Here is a 22,793-nt window from a genome sequence, read left to right as displayed (position 1 = left end):
CCTCGAGTTTATATATTTTTATATATATATATATATATATATATATATATATATAATATATATATATTCATATTCTTATATATTATATATATATATATATATCTATATGTATATATATATATGTAATATATATATATTCATATTCTTATATATAAATATATATATATATATATGTATATATATATATATATATATATATATTCATATTCTTATATATATATATATATATATATATATATATATATATATTCATATTCTTATATATATATATATATATATATATATATATATATATATATATTCATATTCTTATATATATATTCATATTCTTATATATATATATATATATATATATATATATATATATATATATATATATATATATATATATATATATATATATATATATATATATATATATATATATATATATATATATATATATATATATATATATATAAATAAATGCATGTATATGTACACATTTATATGCATTTGTATTTTTGAATATACTTGCATCTGTATATATGTTTCATTTCTTATGTGATTCCGTTCACCAAGGCTGTGCCTGTATATGATCCATTGAGATCAGGGCAATACCCCGGTAAACAAATGTTTTTAAATTAAATATTCAATAAACATCATATTGTTGCATACCCTCCACTTGAGCATAAATGGTATGCATAAAACACCATAAAGAACTACATGTGAAGGACAAATATAGTTTGTGTTTCTGTGTACGGATGAGAGGGAGAGAGAAAGGGGAGGAAAGAGATTCCAAAACAATAGAAAAGAGAAAGTACAGTTTTGTACCTACCATAATGTAGATGTTAGAGTGCATACACTGCTGCAGTCATTACACTTGGGTTATCCTGCCGTCAGGCGGTTCCCCATTGGGCCTGAGTTCCAAAGTCTTGGTCCGGCGTCGGTTGCTGTCACCTCCTCCCTGACGTCAGTGCGACAGGGATATACAAGATGCAACCGATGCCATTTTCTTCAGTTTTTCTTGCCCCTTATGTCAGGTGCCCCCAAATAGGTAGGCAATTCAAATTGCTAATAAAACATACATAAGAAAAGCAAACAACTTTCAGTTACCAGCAAATACTCCCCATAAGTAGTAAAGGGTAGAAGACATAGGTATGTACCAGCAAGTAAGAGGGGAAGGAGGGAGGGTAACCTGGACTGCAGCAGTGTATACACTAACATCTACATTTATGGTAGGTACAAAACTGTACTATGTTCATCGTGTTACACTGCTGCAGTCATTACACTTGGGTAGAATCCCAAAGCTGAGGTAGGCTGGCTGGTTCTATAAGGCATTAGGTGTGGCTATAAGGCCCTGCAGCACGGCAGTGGCAAAGCCAGCTCTGAATTTAGAGTATAAAGGCAGATGGTAATGCTTGGTGAAGGTATGCACAGAGCTCCATGTTGCCGCTTCCAAAATATCCTTGGTAGGCACTCCTCTGAGGTAGGCAGTTGAAGTGGCTGTTGCCCTGGTGGAGTGAGATCTAATGCTGCTAGGTATAGGTTTCCCATGGTGTGTGTAGCAGAAACGTATACAATGTCCTATCCATTTTGAAATGGTCTGTTTTGAAATAGCTTTTCCCTGTGCTCCTGCAGCATATGCTACCAGTAATTGCTCAGATTTTCTGAAAGCTTTGGTTTTGTCCAAGTAGAAGCGTAACTGCCTGTGAATGTCTAAAGAATGCAGTAGTCTCTCCCCTTTATTCTGTGGTTTTGGATAAAAAGTTGGCAAGTGAATAGTTTGGTTTAGAGCCACACTTGAAATCACCTTTGGCATAAACATAGGGTTAGTTCTCAAAGACACCCTGTCCTGGTGGAAAATGAGGAAAGGTTCCACTGCCATTACTGCCTGTAATTCTGAAACTCTTCATGCTGATGTTATTGCAAGGAGCAGAGCAATTTTCCAAGAGATGTATTTTAATTCTGCTGTGTTAGCTGGCTCAAAAGGAGGTAAAGTTAATTTTTCCAAAACAAAGTTGAGGTCCCAAGTTGGAGTAGGTGCTCTACAGGGCGGTCTTATGTTTTTAGCCCCTCTGAGGTACTGTTTTAGCAAAGGATTAGAGAAAATTGGTGGATCCGTGTTGTAATGAGCAGAGATGGCAGAGGCGTGGATCTTGATGGATGAAAAGGAGAGGCCTTTGTCCAGCATCTCAGTTAAATATTGTAGAATCTGAGTAATGTTTGAGACAAGAGGGTCAAGGCTGTGAGCCTGATTCCAGGCATAGAATCTCTTCCATTTATCCGAATAGGCTTTCCTGGTACTAGGCCTTCTGGCCTCCAGAATGACATCCATAACAGCTTTGGAGAGAGGCATTGCTTGCTTGACTAAGGAATTTTCCATGCAGCTAGGTTTAAGGTCTTTAGCTGACTGTGAAGTATCCGATTGTTGTGCTGAGTCAGCAGATGTGGGATTTGAGGCAAAATCCAGGGTGGTTCTTGTGCCAAGTTCTTTAAGATTGGGTACCAGTGCAGGCGTGGCCAGTCTGATGAAAATCAGGATAATTTCTGGCTCTTCTTGCCTGGCTTTTATGAGTACCTTTGGAAGGAGAGGTAGTGGTGGGAAAGCGTATACTTGTAGGTTTTTCTAGCTGAATGAGAGGGCATCCACTTTCCATGCTTGTGGATGGTAACGCCTTGTGCAGAATTTCTGTAGCTGGCAGTTCATTGGCGATGCAAACAGATCTATGTCGGGGCTCCACCATTTCTGTATTATCATTCTGAATATTTGTGGATTCAATTCCCATTCATGGGGATCCATGATGTTTCTGCTTAAGTCGTCTGCCAGTGTGTTTTTCTCTCCTGGCAGGAACTGTGCTTGCAGATGAACTTGATAGTTTAGAGCTGTGTTCCACAAGGTCATGGCTTGTCTGCAGAGGGGGTAGGAGTGAGTGCCCCCTTGCTTGTTTATGTACCACATAACTGTGGTGTTTGTCTGTCTTTAGTAATAGTTGTCCTGGATGCACCAGGTCCTTGAAAGCTATAAGGGCATTTTGTACAGCTAACATCTCTTTTTGACTGATGTGAAGATGCCTTTGTTCTGCCGGCCACTTGCCCTGAATACATTTTCCTGCTATGTGTGCTCCCCAGGTGTAATCCGATGCATCTGTTGTCAGTATTTGCCTGGCTGTGGGTTGAGTAAAAGGCTGTCCCTTGTTGAGGTGACAAGTTTGAGCCCACCACTGAAACTCCTGTTGAAGGCAAGGAATTAGTGGTATAACTGTTTCCAAACTTTGACAGTGTTGAGACCATACACTCTTTAGGCACCATTGTACTTCCCTCATATGCAGTCTGGCATATGGAATTAGTAGTATGCAAGATGCCATGTAACCCAAGGCCTGCAGAATTTTTCTTGCAGGGAGTTGGGTTTTTGTTGCCATCAATTGAAAGCATTGAGTCAGTTGTCCTTGCTTGTCTGGCGTGAGATAAGTCATCTGGGCCGTTGTGTTCAAGCTGGCACCCAGGAATATTATCTCTTGTGAGGGCACTAGTTTTGATTTCTTTTCGTTTACTGTGTACCCCAGGCAACTTAACTTTTTTACAAACGCCAAATGCTTTAGAAGAGCGTCCTTGCTCTCTACCTGAATCAGGCAGTCGTCCAGGTACAGATAAATTTGAATTCCTTTCTGTCTGCAAAATGCAATTACTGGTGCCAGGCACTTTGTGAAGACCCTGGGCGCAGTAGATAAGCCAAAGGGCAGTGCAGAGAATTGATAGTGCATTGAACCTGCTATGAATCTGAGGTATCTTCTGCAGTTTTGTCCGATAGGGACATGCAGGTATGCCTCCTTGAGGTCCAAGGTCATGAGCCAAGCTTTCTTGCCCAGCATGGGAAGAAGCTGCTGTAGTGTCAACATTTTGAATTTCAGAACATCCAGGTAAGTGTTTAGAGAAGAAAGATCCAGAATGGGCCTCCAGGCTTTGTCCTTTCTGGGAACCAGAAAGAGTCTTGAGTAAAATCCTTGTCCTTGCTCTTGTGGTGGTACCTTTTGAATAGCTCACATTTCCATGAGTGAGGTAATTTGTTTTTGAGCCTCTGCTCATTGATTTGGTGGCAGATTTGGCATTCCTTTTAACCTTGGTAGAGTGCGAAAGTGGAACCTGTAACCTTGAGATACAATGTTGAGAACCCATTTGTCTTTGGTGATCCAATGCCAATTGTGATAAAAAAGTGCCAGCTTTCCTCCCAAGGGGGCTGCCAAGAGAGGGTTGTTTGGCAGCTGTAATGGAAAGTCATTGAGGCTGCTTTTTATATGGTTGGAGCCCGTCTTTCCCTTCTTTCTGGCCTGGTGCACCCCATTGTCGAGGCCTGTAAGGACCTTGTGGTTGACCTCTACCGCTTGGATGTCTGTATCTGCCCCTTTGAGGTCTGTCTGTAACTGGAAAGGACAGATTGTTTGTTGGCCAATTTCTGCTAAATCTTGGAGGCTGAACCTGTAAGAAATCCTTCACAGTTTGCATAGATTTTGCCTTATCCTCCATTTTCTTTAATACCTCTTCTGCCTTAACTCCAAATAACACATCCTGCTGCAAATGTGCATCCAATAATTTTGCTTTAACATGATCTGGTAACGTATGTTCTTTTAACCAACCATGCCTTCTAATGACTGAGCCTGTAACTGCTGCTCTACAGGAGGCCTCTAAAGAATCAAAACCACTTTGCAAAGTATGCTTTCCCACTTGTTCAGCTGCATGCAATAAATCCTGCATTTCTTTAAAATTAGTAAGATCTGAATCTGGAAGCATTTTTTGTGTCAACTGAGACATCAAAATTTGCTGATATTTTAGCATGTGAAACTGGCAATTTAAGGCTCTCATTGCTAAGGTTGCAGACATATATACTTTCTTTCCCCATCTGTCTAATGCTCTGGAATCTCTGTCAGAGAGGACTGGATTTTTTGCTGATGAGGCCTTAATCCCTTTGGGTCCCTGAGAAATAGTTTCAGGGTCAGCAACAGGGCTTTTATACAGAAATTTGTGAGAATCAGGGACTCTGTAGTATCTGTCAGGTTTAACTGGGGCTGGAGGTAAGGAGTTAGGATTTAAGCTGGATTCAGTATACACATCATTCACAATATCCAACACTGGCGGAATAGCAAGGGGTCTGTGTTGAGGTAATAAAAGGAAGTCTCTGAGCCATTTCTTGGATTCCGAGTAATCCTGGCCTTCCCAATGGAAATGCTCCCTCATGGTATGTAAGGTTTCCCCAAAGGAGTAGTAATCAGGCGGAGAGGCTGATGGAATTGATTCCTCAGCATCAGAGTCCTCATAAGGGTGTAAAGAATATCCTAGGTCTGAGGATGAATCTGAAGAAATGGACACCTGGTCGGATGAGTCATAGTCTGCATCCGGTCTGGGCCTTTTATCAGGAGGGGGATGGGACCCCCTGATCAGAGTGATTAGGTCTTCGGCCATTCTGAGCATTTGTTTCTTAGGCATGGAGGCCTGTCCTGGAGAATGCTGTATTTGTTTCTTTGTTTTTAAAGGAGGCTTAGACTTAGCAGGGGGTTTAATGCTTAACTGAGTAGGTCTGAAAACACCCTCTGAAGCTTCAGGGTGCTCAGCTACTCCGGATCCCTCTGAAGGGTTAGTTTCGATAGGCTGAAAAACTTGTGCGTCCGAAGGCCCAGCCATCTCAAAGTTGGAGTCGGAGGCGGCCTGTGGTTCTGCTCGTCAGGGGCTGTGAAGGCACCTCGCTGAAAACCGGAGAATCGGTGACCGGCCTACAAGAGGCTTCGTCGTCAGTTTTGGGCCTCTGATGCCTGTCCTTGTCTTTGCGCTTTTTATGTATTCCGGTCGTCGGAAGTTCCGACGGCATGGTGTAATTGAATTTTCTGCCAAAATAATGTCGGGCAAAATCAAACAGACGTTTAATAGTGCGCTTGTTAAACCTAGCACAAAACCGACAACCAGTGACGTCGTGGTCTGGGCCTAGGCATGGGATACAATAGGAATGGAAATCCTTATGAGGTATTTGCTTCTCACAAGAAATACAGTTATTAACTTTTACTGACATCGGTCTGAGGCAAGAAAAAGTTTCCCCAACGGGGTACTTAGCTTTGTAGAAGACTTCGGTTCTGGATTCAGAATGAAAATCTCAGGAGTCGGCCGACCGGCACTTGCGAACTGCTTTTGCTTCAGACACCACGCGGCAAGAAAGACTGAAGAAAATGGCGTCGGCTGCATCTTGTATACCCCTGTCGCCCTGACGTCGGGGAGGAGGCGACAGCAACCGACGCCAGACCAAGACTTTGGAACTCAGGCCTACTGGGGAACCGCCTGAAGGCAGGATAACCCAAGTGTAATGACTGCAGCAGTGTAACACCATGAACATCAGCAGTGTTCCTATACAAGTGATGGAACTCTGTCAAGCAGTAAAGCCTTAACCCCCCACACACACACACAAATATTTTCTTTTTTAATATTTTCTTATACAATCACCTAATTCATGCTAACACTCTATCCTGGCTGGGCCATTATTCTGGGTGGCCCAGCTTTCATTGTACTTTTTCTTACCCTGTTCTCACTTCTGGTAAGATGCATGTGTGTGGTGTGCAAACAAGCTATAGACATGCATATCCCTTCTACCACCAACCTCATAAATGTCTTGCTCATATTACTCATGTGCTTCAAGGGCCGACTCTCAGCCACCGACAAGGGTTACTCTCAAACCCTCTCCAGAATTAAGACAAACAGGCCATCAGCCAGTCACCCACTCTTCGCCATTTCTTTGATGCTACAGACACTAGTCAAACTCAGGGTACCAACACTGCTGACAGCTGGATTTGCCTGTGCACCAATGGGCTAGAGTTTAGCCTCAAACTTGCAGTTTAAAACACACCTGGTAGTACCCAAAGCATAACTCTAGTTCATGTAAGTGACTAGCTGAATTGCTTCATCTAGAAACATAGATCAGTGATGACACACCGACAAAAAAAAAAAAAAACAGAAAATAGAAACTTCTTAATATCGCTAAGAAACTGAAGGCTGAACGCTTAAGTACAGTACCCCAACTTAATATCTCACACACACACAGACCTTTACTCAAAAACTGCAACAGTCAACAATGTGGTCATCTCAAAATTAAAAGAAAATTCTTACCAAATTTAGAGTAGAAGTAGCACTCTGGCATTTTTGTCATGTCATATTCATGTAAAAATTCACACTGGTCTCCCTTCTTACAAAGTCCTCGCAACCAATGCTTGCATACAACAGTCTTCTCTCCGCTGATATGTCGAAAAGGACACATTCCTCCTAAAGGGGTGGAAGGAATAAAGATGCATATTATTTTCAAATGACTCCTTTTAGCTGCAATTATAATGCAGAAGAAAACAAGCATCTGTGCCATGATGACCACATGAAGTACAAGGTAACATGTTTCAAAAATCATTAAGAGAGTATGTGTGTGTGTGTGTGTGTGTGTGTGTGTGTGGCAGGTGCCATTATCAGAGGCACTAAATGAAGTACCAACAAAACAATACTGTCTTATTCCAATGAATTGTGCAACTAAATAATGAAAAAACACATCAGCTACTAAACTCCAAAATGAATAAAGATATAAAGCAACCATAAAACAAAAGCTGACAACTAAGATAAAATTAACTGCAAGTGTTTGGCTAGGACAGTAGGACTAAATAGTCAGACCGCTGCTGAAGAACAAGTAAAATATAACTGCCATGCAGCATCCTGATTAATATGACAGGAACAGCAAATACATATATATGAAGCAACTCAGCGTTTTAGTGAAGTGCCTTGAGCATGGAACCAAATGCATTTTTCCTAATTATGTTGCTCAAGTAAATAATGTTCTTCTATTTTATTAGTTGTCGCTTCATTCTGTGTACTTCAATCCCAAGTATGACAGTTTTCCTAAAGAATGACTGTGCTAGTGGCATAACCCTAACCTAGCTTGCAGCAACAGCCTACACATTTCTTAAGCACTTGACATGCATGAAGAGATCTATCACCAGCATGCGCTTGAATAAATATGTTACAGCAGCATTAAGCAGCACAGCAACTAAGTAATGGTTCCAAATTCAGAAGAGTACATCAGTGGACCTTGTATGCATGGGGAATCTCTTGTTTTCAGTAACACTGCAATATATTTTAAGGAATCTGGTTATGTACAGTCTAGTCAAATGGGTTCCTGCATACTGTTCGGTATGCACTATTTCATAATGCTGAGTCACTGAACAGTTATGTGCAAGACTAGCTATATAAAAATGCAAACAACTTGAGAACAGTATAGGCAGTGGGTTAAATCCTTGGACTAAGGGGGGTCTACTTCATAATATCAATGCAGGCCTTACAGAAGCTCGACTTATCAAAACTTGCTACCATAGTAACTGACAAAGGCAGTAAGGAGGTAATTAACAGAATTCATCAGCATTTTACAAGGACTCTTCCATACTCCTGATGTGGGGGCTCTGCCCCTACACCACTACTGTCTAAATATACTCCACCCAAGGTCACACCAACTCAGCAAAAGATAAACTGAATGGCGTTTTTACTGAGCTAGTATGACCTGACCTTAGAGACACTATTTTAGACATCAGGATACAGCCCCCTGTAAAAACAATCACATTTAGCAGCTGTTAATTTTACTGTGATGGTCAAACATATGGCAGTACAATGGTCCATGGTAAACTGCCCACGATAAAATGAACACTGCCAGATCATACAGAAAGAAAAGGAGCCATTATATTTAACAGCCTTAAAAATCTCAATGTTTTACAACACTTAGACAAGTTAGAAAGGCTTTTTACCTAATATGAACAGTACTTGACTTGGTACCATATGCTGCAACAATAAGTTTTTAGCTACTACAATACTTTTGGAACAGTAAATCAATCACACTTTTTTTTACTACGCAGTGCTAATCATCATCAACTGTCTATTTGTATAGGTATAATTTTCTTTCACGAAATGATGCATCCTCCCCCACTATACTCGTTATCACTGCTGTCTACAATGTTCCTCAGATGTGAAGTCCACTGAAAACACTTCCACTCATAACTGCTCTTAATGCTTTCTATATGTTGCACAAAACCTTAGAACCAAAAATGCACAGACAGCAATACAATGTTAACATGCCAGCGATCGACTTCTACTGCAGACCCTTTTATAGAGGCCTAGTGTACAGGCATCGGTAAGTATGGCTGTAAACAACCAAAACCAGAGCACCAAAGTCCTTTACTGTCATTTTTCTTAGTCTTCACATTCTGCAGTCACAATTCTAGATGAAAGTCCAGATGAACAATTTATCTTAAGCCTACATAGCTTACTTCATCCACATATAAAGAGCAAATATTACGACATTACTCTAATTAAAAACATAAAAGATGATTCCTGGGACCAGATACACAACCTCCTGGAAGAAAATGAGCAGGAAAAACAAGTCAACATAAACCTACATATATCTTGCCAGCTCTAACACATCCCCTTGTCTATCTTCCATCTTCTTCATATGTTGGTGAAACTTCACCTTGCATGGTCAGTTATTTTTGTGCCATCGTCAACTTCACTTGTCAAATCTCACAAAGCATCATATAACGGAGATTAAAGGTGTATCTCTCTACTTCCATTTCCACATAAAGAGTTCTTTACTCACGCTTCACAAAGAGCATTCATGTCTAGTCCACTTACCATCCTCTGGAACTCCTAACAAATACAAAAATTGTTAAAAATAAACTTTATGGCCACAAATCTGACAACCTTCTCTGCAAATGAGGGTTATATAATCCAGGAATATATGTGACTATGGGATCTATGTCAGACGATCAAGTTTTTAAAACTCAAAATTCATACGGATGAGATCATATGACAAGAGTTTCTGAAAATGTCACAATCAAAAAAAAAAAATCTACTTTTTTTTTTTTTTTTTTTTTTTACATTTATGCAGGGGGCAAGCCCCCCCCTGTGCCCCCATACCCCCTGCAAATTATATATACCAACTCCGAAATTACACTACAGTATAAAAAGGATAAATTTCCCGATCCTCACTGTACCGCAATCTCCATTCAAAAGCTTTGAAAAACTCAATCATATGGTCTCGACCACATGAGTTTCAAGCTTCTGAAAAGTCGATCAACTGACAGGGATCTGTGACTATGCCCCCCCCCCCCTTCCTTCCTTCCTTGCATCTCCAGAAAAGACAGACTTATCAGGATAATAGGAATACAAGCATACATATGCAAGCATTTCCAACCAAACATTAAAAATTTATGGAAAACAGTAGCATATTTAAAAATGGGATGATCCTTTCAAAGAACGGGGATGGAGCTGCTTATTGAAAACTTTACTCCAGCTGGCCTCAGTTTGTCTCTTCACTGCCTCCCATCTCACTTCTCTTAAGAGCAAATCAACTGCAGCTCCAGCTAAGCCAGAGTCAGCCTCTTCTTTATACCTTCAAAGATTCTTTTTAACCCTATAGAAAAAGTCTTCAAAACAAAGGGTACACTTAATTTGACAGCCATGTAGTAAATGCATGTAGCTGCTCCAAGTTACATACAATTCTTCATGTCAAGACAATTATCCCATCAAACGAATACCTATATTGTCCAGTATCAATTTACAATCTACTGGGCTATCAACTCTCTCCATGAACAGTCACCCAAAGCCCTATTCAATTCATTTACAACAGCCTGGAGCATTTCAGGGAGCCAATCTGCATTCTTCAACTAAAAAGGCCAGCCAAGAGATTAGCCTTGACTACGTCGGTTACAACCAATCTAATGCTTTTCATCTTGGGTCAGGGTCAGTGGCATGCCACGCACAAACGAGAAGGAAGCCTCATCAACTCACCAATACAAGTATACACCAAATAACTGCCAGACATCCCTCCACTGACCTTTAGGCATGGCAAGTCTCTTTCAGAAGATCCTAGGCTTGTCCTTTTCCCATAAAAATGAAAAACCTGACAACACTAAAAAAATGAGAGATAATGTGACAGCTTGAAGTGTACATATAGCAGTTATTCATCTTTGGATCCAGCTCATACACATGTTCCAATCAAGTCTTTACACTTTTCCCCACAACAGAGTATATGAAATACTAACCAGTTCCACCAAGGAAAAAGCAAACTGCATCCCTAAAAGTAATTTTTCTATGATCCCTCAACTGGGGAAACTCATCTTTCAAGCCTTGCAAAGGAGAAAAAGTAACTGCTACGGTGTGTGCCTTGTACTAACAAAGGAAATACAGCAGTTAAATCAAAGTGCATTTCCAAAAATAAATAAATAAAAAGCAGAAAAAAAACTTGCATGAAAGTGCACTGGAACTGTGAGCATGATGAATTACATAAAATTTTAATGATAAACGTTTAAATCTTTCACATAAAATGCTTTATCAGGCAACATTACTCAATACAATCAATACTATTAATAAAACTAATAATTTCCTCTCACTGACTATTCAATTACTTTTTATAAAAATGTAAATATTAAAACAAATCTATTATTTCCATCTTGCATAGCTACATTTATTTTCAATGCTGATTTAATAATAATACCATTCGAAACCAGAAACCTATCTGCTCAAAATCTATTCATTCACTTAAATTTCGCATTCTCTGTGTTCAAAAGTACATAACCAACCAATAATCCTGGAGAAATTAAGTGACTGCACGGAATCACGTAACAGGCAAATGAAAATGGAAGAAATTAAACTATGTACCCTGCACACAGAAGCAGCTCAGAGCTTTAGTCCTTTTCACTAATATCAGAAATATCTGATTTCTCTTCTGGGATTACGGACATAACAGCTTGCTTCCATAATGAGGGGTGCTACCACATTTCGCAAAGTTCAGTGAACAAATTCATTAATTTAAATTACAGTTGCTCTCACCCTTCACATACAACTTGAAAAGAAGCCCATCCGGGTCACTAGATGAACAAGCTAAAATAGTTCTGCCAGATCCTAATTTTCCACCACAGCAATCAAACTACCTTCTGTCTCTTTGATTAATCTGAGTAGCAGGAAGCACCGCAAACACTGAAGCACATCACTCTTAAAACCCTGATCCCTCTCCAGAGTGTTAAGTTTCATAAAGAACCTCAAATACCTTGACAATTTCAACGGGCCTGTTTATTCTCCAATTTTTCCCCATCATCCTCTGCTGCACCAAACACTTCAACTGTCTAGAACAGACTACTAAAGCTCTGTAGAACATTGATACACTATCAAAATTACTACATTGTTAATAGCTTCCATATGAAATCAATAAAATCATCTAATAAATTGACAGTCTCCACTTTCCTTTCTCCAATACCTGCCTCTAGACCTAAACACCCTCAATGCTGCGTCTGACATCTAGCAAACAATCTTGCATTGCTCTTAAAGCTACTTGTCTTTGTAGTCTTGAACCATACAAGGGTACTGCTGCATCAACACCCCATTTTGGGAACCTTTAAAAGCCTCCTACCAGATTATCTACCTGCTACGTTATTATGGATGTCTGCTCCGTGTTTTGTCAATCATACCACAGACCAAAGAAAGGTGAAGTACAAAATAAAGTGCTACATCTCCAATGACTACACAAGGACCCTTCTTCCCTAATAAAAAATACAACCAATTAGGAATGGATAAAATGTAGTGGAAGTGCGTCTACAGAACACACACCAAGTAACAGGACTCCACAGACAAAAGTAAGCGAGAAAGTGTACATATTGTACAATCAAACTAAGAAAATAAATCCCCTAAACCTGCCATACTAAAATATCTATTGTTACTGTAACTCGTGTCCATCCTAGTGATCTTTGCTGCAGTGGCATTTCTTACTCCAGGAAGAGAATTACACCTAAATGAGGAATATTGGACAAGACATTACATCATTCTCTGCTCTCTGATTCAATGTTTAGTTTGGAGCATCTACAGAAAATGTAGACAGAAGTTTATGTTGCTGCCTCACAAATGCCTTAGACTGAGACATTTTTAAAGAAAGCTTCGGTAGTGTATTACTCTACTCATGGAGTGCACCCAGTTACTGGAGATCCTAACTTTTCATTTGCTGATTCATAAGAGGAAGTTATGTAGCCTCCTAACCATTTATACAGACTCTGATTAGAGATTAAAATCCCTTTTTTTCCTAGCTAAAAGAAAACAAATAGCCGGTCACTCCTACTGACAAGCATGGTCCTGACAATGTAGACACTGAATAGTTATAGTATATTTTCTACTTATTTTATGGCTTTCGGACAAAGGTTAGCAGTTACTAAGTCTCATTAAGGCTCACCTCCAACACCATAATTGACATAAAGCCAGAATTACTCTTAAGAATGACCCAGTCCTGACTATATAGGGCCCCTTGTCCATGACAGCCTAAATGTCAGAAAATCTTCATGCTGACGTAATGGCCAACAGAAAAACATTTATCTGGAGAACTTAAGAGCAACAGAAGCAGTAGGTTTAGCTGCTGTAACACAAAATTCAAACCTAAGGAGACAAGACTTGTTTTCTTGGTGGTTTCATCTGTACTGTACCTTAAGGAACTTCTTAACCAGACACACAGGATGGGAGGGAGGCACACAGAAATATCACACAGTAAATTAAAAAAAAAAAAAAAAAAAAAATCACACACACACTATATACATAATATAAATAAATATATATATATATATATATATATATATATATATATATATATATATATATATAGAGAGAGAGAGAGATCTATTATACACCTCCATACATATATTATACACCTACATAATATATATATTATACATATACATAATATATATATGTATACATATATAAATTAAACATATACATATATATTATGCATATACATATTATACATATAGTATATATATTATACATACACATATATACATATAGTATATATATTATGCACACACACACACACATATATATATATTATACAAATATAGATATATAGATAGACAGATATAGATATATAGATATAGATTTCAAGCTAGCGCTTTCGTTCACTTTAATATAAACTGAGCTTCATCAGAAATTAAGTGGTCCATCCAAAAAAGCCAGTATATATACAAAAATACAAATGTCACATGATATAAAGCCACTCATTAGGAATTAAAGAAACGGTCAAAGTAAAAAATGTGTGTATGCACACAAACATGTCCAAACCATAAATACATATGTCAACAATGAAACATTTAAAATATCTTAAATATGCTTTCATCTAGCAAAAGTGTACTATTTAAAATAAGAAAATAGTGGCTATTAAGGTCTTTGTGATTGTAAAAGCACTTAATGTTAACCATCTCATTAAGACCAGGTGGTTGATCTGCAGCCAACAAAACCTGCCAAAGACTTTCCCGACACTCTAAAATGATCTTGTTCTAACACAAAAAAAGAAAATTTCTTAAAATCTCTGCAAACTACAGTGTCTGACTAAAGCGTTGGAAAAGTACAGTTTTGTACATACCATAAATGTAGATGTCCGAACTGGATAGCATCTGCAGTCATAACAACTGGGTTGTCCCTCAGTGTTTCTTGCCCCAGATGCCAGAAGCCCTCTTGCAGGCTAAAATTTGGATAGATGCCAATGTTTCCAAATAGATAGAGGTAAACACAACAATAAGCATGTATGTACATATATACAAACAAATACACCATAAAGACTCCCCAACAGCTAGCTATTAGGAGGGTAAACAGTACCACAGAGGGGAAGGAGGGAGACTGCAGATGCTATCCAGTTCGGACATCTACATTTATGGTAGGTACAAAACTGTACTATGTCCTTCATGGATGCATCTGCAGTCATAACAACTGGGTAGAATACCATAGCCAACTAGGGGAGGAGGATAAAAGTAGATTATGGTGTGTTTAGGATCCCTTGCAGTACAGCAGTGGCAAACCCTGGTGGGTATCTGGAATATAGAGGCAAATTATAATGCTTGGCAAATGCCCTTGTAGAATGAGGTCTTATGTTGTGTGGAATTGGTTTTCCATGGAAGCAATTTCCTATCCATTTGGAGATTGTCTGTTTGGAAATAGCTTTTCCTTCCCTTCCTGTTGCATAGGCTACAAAAAGTTGGTCAGTCTTTCTGCTATTTTTTTCTGTCCAACTCTGTTTTGTGGGTTGGGTAACAAGGTAGGTAGGTGGATTGCCTGGTTTAAAGTCACTCTGGATACCACCTTGGGCATAAATGTAGGATTAGTCCTCATGGACACTATCTTGGTGGAAGATTAGGAAGGTTGCACTGCCATTAAGGCCTGTAGTTCTGAAACCCTAGCAGTTTTCCATGACAGGTGTTGCAGGTCTGCTGTTGCTGCTGGTGTCAATTTTTCTAGCACAAAGTTTAAATCCCAAGCTGGTAATGGTGGTTTCCTTGGAGGTTTTACATTCTTGATTCCTCTGAGGAACTGCCAGAGCAAAGGGTGAAAAACAGGTGGATCAAAGCTGTATTCTGCTGAAATAGCTGATGCATGTATCTTAATGGAGGAGTAGGACAGGCCTGAATGAAGAAGTTCGCCAGATACTCCAGAATGTTAGGCATATCCATGTTTGTTCCATTTTCCAGCATAGTTCCTTCTTGTTGAAGGTCCAAGAATAATGTCTTTTACTCTTAGGGAAAGTTCTGGATTAGCTGCTGCTATGTGATGTTCCATGCAGTCAGTTGCAACGTTTTAGGTTTGGATGTATGATGCTGTAGTTGTTCTGAGTTAACATCAAAGGCATCAGGGTATTGGCCACATATTGTTCATCAGGATTATCCTTGGGCGTTCTTCCTTGATTTTCAGTAGTACCTTGTGTATCAAAGGAAGAGGTGGGAATGCATATGCTGTTAGGCCTTTCCAGTTGAAGGAGATCCACTTTCCATGCTAGTGGGTGGAATGTCCTTGTGCAGAATTTTTGAGCTGGTGATTGAGAGGTGATATAGGTCTATCTGTGGCATTCCCCATTTCTTTGAGATGGTCTTGAAGATGTCCGGGTGCAGCTTCCATTCGTGGGCATCGTGGTTCTGCTTAATATGTCTGCTAGAGTATTGTCTTTCCCGGTACAAATATTGCCTGTAACTGGATGTTGTAGCTGAGTGCCAGGGTCCACAGCTCCAAGGTCATTCTGCATAGGGGGTATGAATGAGTGCCTCCCTGTTTGTTGATGTACCACATGACTGTGGTGTTGTCTGTCCTTATCATCAACTGGCCCTCTTTGAGAAATGGTTTGAACTTTTGGATAGCATTTCTTTTGGTTGATGTGCAGGTGAAGTTGATCCTGTGTCCACAATCCTTGCGCATTTGTCCAGCATGTGGGTCCCCCATCCTAGGTCTGAAGCGTCTGTTGTGATGGTCTGGCTTGCTTGACATCTGCGAAAGGGTAGGCCTGGGTTTGACTGGCATGCCTGAGCCCACCATAGGAACTCCTGTTTTAAGCATGGAATTAGTGGGATTTCTGTTTCTAGACTGTGTCTGTGTTGGGACCATAAATTCTTTAGGTACCACTGTAGTTTTCTCATATGTAGTCTGGCAAATGGAACCAAGATTATGCATGATGCCATGAAGCCCAAGGCCTGCAGTACTTTTCTTGCTGTTAACTTGTTCAGTTTTGTTAGTGCCAAGAAGTAAAGAGGAAGTTCTTTTGTTTTTCTGTAGTCAGGAATGCCATTTGTTTTACTAGAATGTCCTTGTTTGGGATGGTATCAGCCTTGACTTTTGTAAATTGACTGTGTATCCCAGTGAATGACCCTTTGTAAATCTGTTGTCAGCTTGCTTTTGTTGTCCCCTTGTAGCAGGCACTCGTACAGGTATGGTTAAATTTGAATTCTGTAGTCTGCTTACTGATGCCAGGCATTTTGTGAATACTCTGTAGATAAGCCAAAGGGCAATGCTGAGAATTGATAGTGCTCTGATCCTGCAAGAAATCTGAGGTATCTTCTGCAGATTGCCTCCTTGAGATCTAGAGTTACCAGCCAAGACTCCTTGCCCAGCATGGGAAGAAGTTGCTGTAGGGTCAGCATTTTGAATTTTGGGACAATGATGTATGTATTTAAGGTGGACAGGTCGAGAATTGGTCTCCAACTTTTTCCTTTCTTGGAACTAGGAATAGTCTGGAATAGAACCCTTTCCTTGCTCTGCTGTTGGCACTCTTTCCACAGCTCTCATGTTTGCTAACTCCATTATCTGTAGAGCCTCTGTTTTTGGTTTCGGAGGTAGATTTGGCATTCCTCTTTTGACTGGTAAAGTGTGGAAGTGAAACTGGTAACCTTGATCTATGGTTTGTAAAATCCACTTGTCTTTTGTTATGTAGTGCCAGTTCTTTGAAAATAAGGTTAACTTTCCGCCTAGAGGAGCTGCTATTTGTTCCCTGGTATTTAAGGTTAAGTCACTGTGGTTGTGCTGATGTAGTGGCAGTGGCTGTGTCTGTGCCTCTGTTGTTACCTTGCCACTGTCGTCCTCTGTAGGCACCTCCTCTGGATTGGTTTCTGCCTCTGGAACGTCTATTCCTGCCCCTTTGAAATTTTGTGGAGTCAGGAAAGGACCAATTTTGGCAGGCCAGTTCCTGCTAAACCTTGGGGTTGAACCTGCAAGAAATCTTTAACAGTTTGAACAGATTTTGCCTTTTCTTCCATTTTCTTCATAACCTGCTGGGCAGGTGTACCAAACAAACTTGTCTTGTCCATAGGAGCATCTAGCAGCTTAGCTTTAACATGATCCGGTAAAGCTTGTTCCTTTAGCCATGCATGCCTTCTTATCACTGTGCCTGTCATGGCTGATCTAAATGAAGCCTCCAGTGCATCATAGCCACATTTTAAGGAATGGTTGCTAACCTGTTGTATGTTATTTACCATCTCTAATACATATTTCTTATCAAGAGATTCATCAGTGGTTAGTTTTTAGTTAACTGATCAAGCATAAACTCTTGGTATTGTATCATGTGAAACTGACAGTTTAAAGCTCTAGCTGAGAGAGTAGCTGAAGTGTAGACCTTTACCCCATCTGTCTAATGACCTTGCTTCCCTTTCAGAAGGAGTAGGGTTTTTAGCTATGGCTTGGGACCCTGGGATATAGTTTCTGGGTCTGCAAGTGGGGCCTTGTAAAGGTGGTGATGAGTATCTGGCACCCTGTAAAATCTGTCTGGTTTGGCAGGGGCTAAAAGAATCTGGAGCGAGCAAACATCATTGAAAGCATCATCCACCACAGAGAGAACAGGAGGTATAGCTAAGGGCCTGTGCTGTGGGAGGTGCAGAAAGGTCCTAAGTCTTTTCTGGAGTCTGAAAAATCCTGTTGCTGCCATTGGAACTGTTCTCGCATGGCATGCAAGGTTTCCCCAAAGGAGAATTCTTCTGGTGGGGAAGCAGCTGGAATGGATTCTTCAGCATCAGAATCTTCAAAATTGGAGAAGGAGCCTCTGGCTGGTCAGTTATGTCTGATTCATCAGCAGATTCATCAGAGGACACTGGCTCAGGGGCTCTGCCCTAGGTCTCTTCTCTGGGGCTGCGAGGCCCTGTCTGGGTGAGATTGAGATCCTCTAATTAAAAAAATTAAATCTTCTGCCAAAGTAAGCATTTGAGAACTAGAAGAGGGCCTGGATGTGGGGGGTTTAACAGGCACTGTTTTAGTAGTCTTGGCTGCTTTAGCCCTGGCGAAGGCCTTAATGGACATGGCTGCTGGAGGCCTAGCAGCACCGTGCTGGGGTAGAGACATCCAAGGGGATGGTGTCTGTTAAGTCAACCACCATAGTGGGTAAAATTTCTGAGGTCGATTCAAGAGCTGTAGCAGGGGCCTCAGTTGTAGGAATAGGTTCAGCTGTACACTCGCGATTTGCTTAACCATGGTTTTTTTGGTAGATTGGGTAGTCGGAGGATCCGGCGGCATAATGAAATCAGAACCGAAAAACTGTTCTAAGCACAGGCGAACAGGCTGCTACGTCCGTGGGCTGGGCCTAAACAAGGTAGACAGTAAGAGTAGAAATCTTTATGAGGTATTTGTTTCCCACAGGTTAAACAATTGTTAACTTTTTCTGACATCGGCTGAGGCAAGAAAGAGTAGCTTTAGAAGTCTTGAAGTAATCTCTGGATCCGACCGACAACAGCTTCTGCTTCTCGCCCAGCTGCAAGAAAGACTGAGGAAAATGGCGTCAGCTGATGCTTTTATACCGAAGACCAACAGAGATGCGGACTTTGGAATCCGGCCGACTGAAGGGCTGCCTGACGACAGGACAACCCAGTTGTTATGACTGCAGATGCATCCATGAAGGACATCATCTATTTCTTCTTTATGGCTAAAGTGCGTTCGTAAATTCTCTGCTTGAGAGCCCTAATCGTCTTACCAACTTAAAACTTGATGCAGGAATTACAAAAAGGCACATAAACCATATTTTTTGCATTACAAGTGTAGTGGCCCCTTGCCCAAAATATTCTGTTGATGGGTCTAAATTCTAAAGAAGAGCAAACCATAATAAAATCTGCACTGTTGGAACTGACCACAAGGAAAAGTACCGAAATTACTGGCCAATCTCCTGTAATCACGTCTGGTACCCCTTTCTAAAATGTGTTCGAGCAAGTTGACAAGTTCATTTAGTGGAGACTACAAGATCATTTTAGAGTGTCGGGAAAGTCTTTGGCAGATTTTGTTGGCTGCAGTCCAGTCACCTGGTCTTAATGAGATGGTTAACTTTAAGTGCTTTTTATAAGCACAAAGACCTTAATAGCCACTAATTTCTTATTTTAAATAGTACACTTTGCTAGATGAAAGCATATTTCAAATGTTTTAAATGTTTCAAATATTTCATAGTTGACATATGTATTTATGGCTTGGAAACGTGTTTATGTTTGTGTGCACACACATTTTTTACTTTGTTTCTTTAATTCCTAATGAGTGGTTTTATATCATGTGACATTTGTATTTTTCTATATATACTGGCTTTTTGGATGACCAGTTAATTTCTGATGCTCAGTTTACATTAAAGTGAACGAAAGTGCTAGCTTGCTGTCTGGTTTTCTTTTGCTCCGTGGTCTTCATTTTAGTGTGTTCATTTACTTTATTCCTGTGGGCTTGCTTTCAAGTGTTTTTTGTTTAAGGTTTACTGTGTGGCGATGGCAGGGGAGAATTCCACACAAGACATACTCTTGAACTTGAGTATCCATCCAGTTTCGGAACACTTTTCGGTGTTCAGTGAACAGATTACTTTGGTTATCGATGGGGCCATTAAGGAAGGATATTCTCATCACCTTGGTTACCGGGATGGTGAAGAGAGGCCGCATGATGAAGTTTTACATCGCTCTAACGTCTCTGGAACTTCTACACACGGATCCCTGGCAGCAGTCGTTTTGAGCAACGCTAATGAAAGAGTTTTTAACCAAAATATTGTGAATGGGTACAATAATTTGGTTCACAGTATTTTTGGAGAAGCTGCTAACCCTTTTCAAGGGGAAATGAGGGTTTCATCTGATGCCCAAGTAGATGCACAAAACGCTGACAGTTTCAAAAATAATTTAAACAGCTGTCAAACTAAGATTTTTAGACTAGAGAAACTGGCCATCAAGACAGTTTTGTTACAGTTGGAAATGTTCTATCTTGAAGAGAATATTAACTTGGGCTGTGTTCCTTTTGGGTTAAGATTCCACAAGTTCCCCAACTGTGTTAAATATAGTGACTCTTTACACAAACAGTTGGTTAATGTATTTAATAATACAGGGTTGACTTTTATGCGTTTACTTGTTGAACATTACAAAGTGGAGCTGGAGAAGTTAAAAGCTGAAATGGAGGCGATGAATGTCAAGATTAGGACATCTGAAGTCTTTTCTTCTTTTTCCACCATGCAAACGAAAAGCGGTTCAGTTAAATTTTATTAAAACAAAGTTTCTTCTGCTTTGTTACTTTGACGAACTGCTGTGACCGTTTTTTTAGTTTGTTTTGTAGTTTATTACCAAAATTAACAGGGCGTACTGGAGGGACAGGTTCATAACCCAGAGACTGCCCATGCTATGGAATAGACTTCCCATACATGTTAAGCAGGGCAGTATGCTGACCCTCCTCATGAGAAATCTTGGAGTGGATGGGAAATAGAAAGTACACCCTGGGGATAACTCCAGTGGCTTCTTTCTACTGCTGGCATATTGGTGCTCATACATTCTTTCAAGGAGCCTCAGCTCCATTTTACCAACATAGAATGCAGGACAACATTGGCATTTAGCCAGATAAACCACCATTTCTGAATTACAATTATACCTCAATTTTAATCTAAATTGGGTGCCTCCCACTGTAAACATATTTGCAACTTCTACATATTTGAAAAAGTTGCAACTTTGACATTTGTGCATCCCTGTTATTTTAGGGCAAGTCTGACGTTGTTGTTCAAGTAGTGATTTCAAATTTTTACCTCTCCTAAATAACACTAGGCTAATCACCCATTGTAACTACTCAGATGGAATGTTACGGTGAGTACATAACTTCTTTATCTGAAGTAGTTAACTTCATTTTATCTGAAACCTATTGGACAGAGTCCCCAGCTACTCAAACTCCTGGGAGGTCCTCATGGAAGGATATTCCTGAGCATCGCAGAGCCAAAGGACGCGCTCCCTCTGGAGATCAAATCCAACTTATAATGAGCAATGAAGGTATGTGACTTTGCCCAAGTTACTGCTGCACAAATGTCATTTAATGAGACCCTAGACCAAAAGGCAGCTGAAGTCGCCATATATCTGGTAGAATGAGCTTTAACAGGACCAGGTGGGGGACAAACCCTTTATCTTTGTAAATTTGCAAAATACATAGTGTAATCCATCTAGCTTAGGAAACCTTGGAAATGGCTTTCCCCAAAAAGGTCTTAGAAAAAGACACAAATAACTGGTCAGACTTACGGAAGGGGTTCGTTCTGTTCTGTGTAAATAAAAACAGCGTTGCTATGAACATCTAGCAAATGCAGTTTATATTCACCCTTGTTCTGAAAATTTGGAAAGAAAACAGGCAGGTTTAATTTTGATTAATGTTCGATTGAGAAGCCACTTTTGGTAAGAAAGAAGGGTTTGTATGGAGAGAAACACTGTCCTTATGGAAGATCAAATAAGGGGGCACGGCAGACAAAACATGAAGCTCAGAAACCCTTCTAGCCAATGTAAAGGCCACTAGGAAGGCTGTCTTCCATAAGAACTTCAAATCCACTGATGTTGCAGGTTCAAAGGGGGGAGCAACTAAAGCCTGGAGAACAAAAGTAAGGTCCCAAGGAAGGACAGAGTCCTTAATTTGAGGACACAAAAGAAAGGTACCTTTAAGAAAAGCCTTACACAGTCTAGAAAATGGTAGGGCATTCATATTTTCGCCAATGTGGAAATTTGAAATAGCTGCCAGTTGCACTTTCACCATGGAGGAGCTAGCCCCTTGCTGAAAAATATTGACTAAGAAATCCAATACTGCAGAAACAGGGGCTGTAAAAGGATCCAGGTTTCTCCGAGAAGCCCATATACAGAATCATTTCCATTTACTGCAGTAAATCTTCCTAGTGGAAGCCTTATGAGATGCCACCAGAACAGGTTTCACTGAAGACAAAAGACCAGGAGTCCTGGCAATCAAGGGAACTGGAGCAACCAAGCTGTCAGCTTGAGGCTGTCCAGGTTGGGCGGACAGGTGCCAAAGGGATGAGAAATGAGATCCAGGCAGGGATCCAGAATCCAAGGAGGAGCTAGAACACGAGATCAGAGGAAGGGGAACCACACCTGACGAGGCCAGAACGGGGCAATAAGGATCACATTGCACCCCACTCAGCAAGCTTTCTAAAGAAATGGGGGATAAGCGTACAGTAACCCGGGGGGAGCAAGCATGGACTAGAGTGTCTCTGGGGTGAT

The 22,793-nt window shown here is 40.3% G+C and overlaps 1 protein-coding gene across 1 annotated transcript in view; it reads right to left on the bottom strand.

Annotated features, from left to right (window-relative positions):
* Nucleotides 1-22,793, bottom strand: part of CPSF4 (cleavage and polyadenylation specific factor 4) — an 878,803-nt gene that overhangs the window by 754,086 nt on the left and 101,924 nt on the right. Inside the window, exon 3 of the mRNA XM_044089362.1 lies at nucleotides 7,123-7,275. Coding sequence (XP_043945297.1) covers nucleotides 7,123-7,275 — 153 coding nt within the window. The remainder of the gene's footprint in view (nucleotides 1-7,122; nucleotides 7,276-22,793) is intronic.

Source organism: Protopterus annectens, chromosome 12.part0 (genome assembly GCF_019279795.1).
Source record: "Protopterus annectens isolate FY-2018-M chromosome 12.part0, PAN1.0, whole genome shotgun sequence".
Classification (NCBI taxonomy): Eukaryota; Metazoa; Chordata; order Ceratodontiformes; family Protopteridae; genus Protopterus; species Protopterus annectens.
The sequence above is the reverse complement of the archived record's forward strand: the minus strand, read 5'-3'. Positions and strand labels throughout refer to the sequence as shown.